Raw genomic sequence first — 6,000 nt, 5'->3', positions numbered from 1 at the left:
AACGCAGAGGATAAGGGGAACACACCCTCCATCTATCACAAACAGTTACTGATTCACCAAATTGGTTTTGTAATAAACTATGTAAAATAGAATACACGAAGGTGATAAAAATGGATAAACTTTAATGCCCTCCCTCAGCGACTGTCCATTGACCATTCCTTTATAAACCCTCAGTGCTCTCAAAGCAGTCTCAGTAAAGCAAACACAATCCATTAATCCAGATATGGGACATCTGGAGATAATAGTAGTCCTAACATGGATAACAGTTTGCTATACCGCAGACAACAATGAGAATAGGTGAGATTTTCATAATTATTCAATAATATTATTTCAGAGTTGTGAGAACTTAAGCCTGTTCTCAGTTTTATGCTTTTGACATTTTTCTTTTCTAATGCATTGGGGATATCACTCTATTTTAACTTAGACCATGAGAAGAGGAAATATCAATTACTACCAAATACTGTACTACAAATAATGTTCTACGTGCCTTATTTAGTTAATATATACATTAAATACATCTAAATACATTTTTTACACATTATAATATATATTGTACACAGAAAAAATATTCTAACAATTTTTTCATGTATAATGTCAACGAAGTATTACTGTTTTACATGTATTTATGTAACCATAAAATTAAAGAAAAGAGTGCAAATTTATAAGAAAAATGGGAAAATCATGTAATATTACAGGAAAAACTGTTATTTTATGGGGGTTTTCTGGCGCCCCAGCTGCTGAAAATTACAATTTTTTACCATTTATTTTTGAAATATGGTCAAAAGTGTAAAAACTGGGGAAACAAGGCTTATTCTAAACCAGGATTATGAATTCAAATTTAATTAAATTTAAGCTAAATTAGGTTATTCAAGTTACTTTTGTTAAAAATGCAATAAAAACATTACTGATGTGTATCTTAAAACAGAACAATGGCATTGATATATTTTAAAACATGTTAAGGCAAGTTATTTTCAGTTAAGATAGACTCAAAATTCATTTTAGTCTGGGACTAGTCTTTAGCCTTGTCTTTGAAACCAGGCCATAGTGTATAAGTTAACATGCAAGAACCGTGAAATGTTCTAAGTATGGATGAACTAAGCCTGTTTTCTTGTATTTTATACAGATATGCTTTGACAGGGAGAAATGTTGGTAAGTTATTATTTAAAAACAATGCTGTAATAAAAATTTGTAACCATTGAATGACAATAATTGCCATTTTCCAGTTATCAGAATGCTGGCTTTTTTATTCATTTTGATTCATGAAATTCTTTTATTATACTTAACTTCTATTATTTACAGTATTCTAAATGTATGTGTAGAATATTTTATATCTATATCTTTTTATGAAAACATACCTTGGATTGGTTCACACTTTATTCTAAAAGAGCTAAGAAAGCACATCTTAGAATTGCACAGAATGCTTAAAGATGTGTAATTAAGTAAGGATACACCGACAACTTCACAAAAGAGCAAGATAATTGCCCTCATAAAGCCTATAAAAGGTCTATGACAATTATAACATATTATAAGAATATTAATGGCATCCTGCAATCTCATTTTAAGACTTATTTTTTGAGAGATTTTCCTTAAATAAGGATTTTTTCAATTAAATATTAAATAAAAGATCAGTGTTGAAAACTACCCGGCTCTTTAGCCCATTTTACAGGCTTCAGACAATGATTGAGCTATATATTTTGCAGGAAATGTCACGTTAGGATAATGTGTACATTATGTAAAATAACCTGCAATTTCATGTCTAAAATAAAGATGGCAATAGAATGGTAAATGTTTTGGATTGCAGTTATAAAATAATAGTAAAGAAATGAAGCTTCAAATATTACAGAGAAGTAAACCTGTTTTCAAACATTTTAATCATTAAGGCAGAAAATAACTCAACATCAACTTAGTGTTTTGTTTTACTGCTCTCCACAACACAAAAAACAGTTTTAAAATAAAAGTCTTTGTTTTTCTCTCTCAGTGTTAGCTTCATGTGACTTTAACAGAAATGAAGAACCTTTCTGTAACTTCAGACAAGATTTGGCAGACAACAGTGATTGGACACGCCATTTTGGACCGACCCCAACACCAAACACTGGACCTCCTGGAGACTATCCCAATGGCTGTAAGTATAAGCACCATTTAAGAGTAAGAATGTAGTGGCAATGTTTGATCCAAACCAGGCTGCATTTTCTTTAACCAATTTAGAATTAGATTAAAAAAGCACAGTATTGTTTTTTCTTTTTTCATCTTTTCCTTGGTCTCATGCATTGTCAAATTGAACCTCTCTCTCCATAGCTGGATATTACATATACCACGAGGCTGACAATGTCGCGAATGGACAGAAGGCACGTCTACTCAGCCACACTATTGACAATGGACCTGCTGAGATCTGTGTACAGTTCTACTACTATATGTACGGCTCTGACGACAAAAATGCTCTAACTGTCCTGGCCAAACGTCCTAGCACTGAGGAAAAGTTATGGCAGAAAATCGGCATACAAAGCCCATCATGGCTTGGGGCTTCTGTCACAGTGGCTATTCCAGCTGGACAGACTGTTGAGGTAAGCATGTGTCAGTGTTCAAGTATGGTAAAATAGACGCCTGTGTGTAAATTTAAGTATTATTGTGAAGTTATAGACTTTGCTTATGGGGTGAACATTAAGGCTGTTACGCCTGTTTTGACACTAGCCTTTACATGATACAGTGTTTATGGCTGCAAGGACAGTGTCTAATCTATATTGGTTTAATCATCACTTGCAGTCATAAAATAATCAACATGCCAATGACAAAGATTGCTTTGTTTGTGACAACATTAACAAAATTCCCAGATCATGAAGGAAATTGCCTTCATAGCTGTAATGTCATTTTTTTTCTAGATTGTGTTTGAAGCAATGCGAGGGCTTTCTTCATCATGTGACACTGGCCTGGATAACATTGTTATAAGCGAGGGAGCCTGCCCAGGTACTTTTCTTCATTCATATATTTATATATTTACATATAGACTCATTAATGCACTATATGGACAAAAGTCAGTACCTTTTGTAGTTCATGTTAACACATTGTTTATGCAGGTTGTATAGCTGGGTGTGATTTTGATGAAGAAGACTTCTGTGGCTGGACAAATGTGGTACCTGATGAGATCTTTGGCTGGGAGTTTTGGAATGGACCGACGGAGACACCAGGCACTGGCCCTGATGATGACTTTTCCAAACCAGGATGTGAGGACGTGATCAAGTTAACTATGATTTGAATATCTACTTTTATAGAAATATTGTCTCAACAATTTTTTTTTTCAATATAGTTGGGAGGTTCCTTTTAATGGACTCATCTTATAGCGTCGAAGGAGCTGCAGCTCAGCTCTGGAGCCCCACTACTTCACCCGTTTCTTCTGGTTGCCTCCAGCTAGACTTTTATTACTACATGTTCGGCAGTGCCTCCAACATGGAGCTAAATGTCCATGCAGTCACAGCTGGTACGATCCCACAAGTTTTCAGTAGGATTTTTCACACTTTTTCATCAGAATTTCAAATTTTGATTTTATGGTATCATATTCATACTGTAATACTTAGAATTTCAGATACAATTTCTAGTTTTCAAAATACAGAATGGTTGCCAGTGGTTTATTATAATAATTATATTATTATAAGTGGTATAGTTAAATGAAAATAATATATTTTATTGTAGGTGGACCCCTGGGAGCCCCTATTTTTACCCTCAAAGGAAATCAAGGTCAAGGCTGGAAGCCAGCAATGGTTCGCTACATCGGTACGGCTGATATGCAGGTACTTCATGAATTAGAAAATCTGGATTGGAGCCACTACTTACAGTAATTAATTAATTATCATACATGTTGCCAAAATGTTAAATTGCTTTTCTTATTTTTATTTTAGTTTGTAATTGTTGGTGTTTTTGGTGAAACAGAAAAGACAGATATTGCAATTGATAGTCTTTGCATTTCATCTTGTGAAGGTAGGTGGTAAACAAAAAGATTACTTAATTTTCTCTTTTTTAAAACTCATAACCAGTTACACAATACACATTTTATGATAAAACATGTATAAAATATGTGTTTTCGTACTTTGTTGTAGATGAAAATCCATCAACTCCTAAACCATCAACACTGCAACCTACTACACCTAAACCATCTACACCGCAACAAAGTACACCTAAACCATCTACACCGCAACAAAGTACACCTAAACCATCAACACCGCAACCCACAACAACTAAACCAACTACTACTAAACCGCCACCAGGTATGACATTCTTGTTCAATTTTACTAATGATTGTTTACAAAAATTTGAACAATTGTGTTGCTAAACAAGTCTTCACGTCTTCCAACAGTGACATGTCCCCCAGATTCGGAGTACATTGAATGTGGTCCAGCCTGCATTCCCAGCTGCAACAAGCCTTCCACTAACTGCAGCGGTTCATGTATCAGTGGCTGCTTCTGTAAACCAGGATTTGTTTTCCGAGGCCGGCGCTGTGTTCCTATTGAACAGTGTGGATGTCTAGATGAAGACAACAATTACTTGGAGGTTTGTGAGTTTTCGTTCGTGTTTTTCTTGTGATCGAACTCTTTGCTCTAAACTGAGTCTGTGTTTACACTCAGCCTGGTGAAATTATATTTGGAAACGGCTGCTCCAAGTTGTGTCGCTGTGTTGGCAATTACACTTTTGACTGTGTGGACAACAGCTGTGATCCTGTGACAGAAGAATGTCGGGAGGTTGGTGGAGTGCACGGATGCTACCCTAAAGGTATGACAGAAAACTACAAGCTTCCATAGATGTTAAATTTAATTTGATCTACATATACACCCATTGCTCTTAATAAGAAGGTTGTAGACACTTGTCATGAGGTCAAGTGTTTTTTCAATGTGTTTGACACTGATGAATTTTTACCTGACAGGAACCTCGACCTGTGTTTCCTCTGGTGACCCCCATTACACCACCTTTGATCAAAAGCGCTATGACTTCATGGGGAACTGCACCTACCTGATGTCTGAGCTTTGTAACACCACAAATTTGCCGTATTTTGCTGTATTCACTGACAATGAGAATCGCTTCAACAATCCTCGTATCAGCTATGTAAAAGCAGTTCATGTTCATGCTCTTGGAGTAAAAGTGTCTATTCTGAAAGGAGGGATTGTGCAGGTAAAATACTGCTGATGATGTACACACGGTCTTGTCTATTCACTGTTATAACTCTACATATGTACAGTACTTGGTATTTAATGACACATTCAGATGTATGGTATGTTGTATGATGTGTTTCAGGTGAATGGTACCAATGTGAATATTCCTGTTACTCCTGTACCTGGTGTTGACATTTTCAAGTCTGGCACACTATACACTGTTGCATTAAACTTTGGAGTAACTGTACGTTATGATGGAAACCACTATATGGATATTAAAGTTATCAAAGAGTGAGTATTATTCATTTGACATTCGATTATAAGATCTTATATGGTATTTTACACGTCTCTACACCATTTTACAGCTATGAGGACAAACTTTGTGGACTGTGTGGAGATTACAATGGAGACCATAAAGATGACTTCCGTACACCTACTGGTGAACTGGTCCAAAGCCCTAAAGACTTCGGTAACAGTTGGAACACAGACCCTGAGTAAGACAACATTCAATGTTCAAAGTGTTATCAAGCAAACTTGTCTTGTCCATCACAGATGACCGACCTTTGATTCTTTCTTTCAGGTGTGATAAAACAGATGTTGATCCATCTCCTGGGTGTACAGATACTGAGCTGGACTTGTATGAAGGACCCGCTTACTGTGGTATCATATTGGACACCAAAGGTCCATTTGCTGCTTGCCATCCAAAAGTCAACCCCAATGTGAGTGAAGTCAATTCATATAATGTGTAATAATGCATAGTTCTTTAGGCATTCTATGTATACTAACTTTTTATGCTATATAGGGTTTCTTCAAAGACTGTTTATTTGATGTGTGTGAGCTGGATGGTGCTCAGTCTCCATTGTGT

General features: G+C 35.8%; 1 protein-coding gene across 1 annotated transcript in view; it reads left to right on the top strand.

Annotated features, from left to right (window-relative positions):
• The first annotated feature begins 223 nt into the window (after positions 1–223).
• zanl (zonadhesin, like) overlaps positions 224–6,000 on the top strand; it is a 38,125-nt gene continuing 32,348 nt past the window's right edge. The window contains 10 exon segments of the mRNA XM_056742625.1: positions 224–297; positions 1,124–1,149; positions 1,979–2,122; positions 2,296–2,561; positions 2,877–2,961; positions 3,072–3,218; positions 3,302–3,472; positions 3,685–3,782; positions 3,891–3,969; positions 4,026–4,256. Of these exon segments, the coding sequence (XP_056598603.1) occupies positions 224–297; positions 1,124–1,149; positions 1,979–2,122; positions 2,296–2,561; positions 2,877–2,961; positions 3,072–3,218; positions 3,302–3,472; positions 3,685–3,782; positions 3,891–3,969; positions 4,026–4,256 (1,321 nt within the window).

This window comes from Triplophysa dalaica, chromosome 1 (genome assembly GCF_015846415.1).
Source record: "Triplophysa dalaica isolate WHDGS20190420 chromosome 1, ASM1584641v1, whole genome shotgun sequence".
Classification (NCBI taxonomy): Eukaryota; Metazoa; Chordata; class Actinopteri; order Cypriniformes; family Nemacheilidae; genus Triplophysa; species Triplophysa dalaica.
This window is presented reverse-complemented; position numbering and strand designations above follow the sequence as displayed.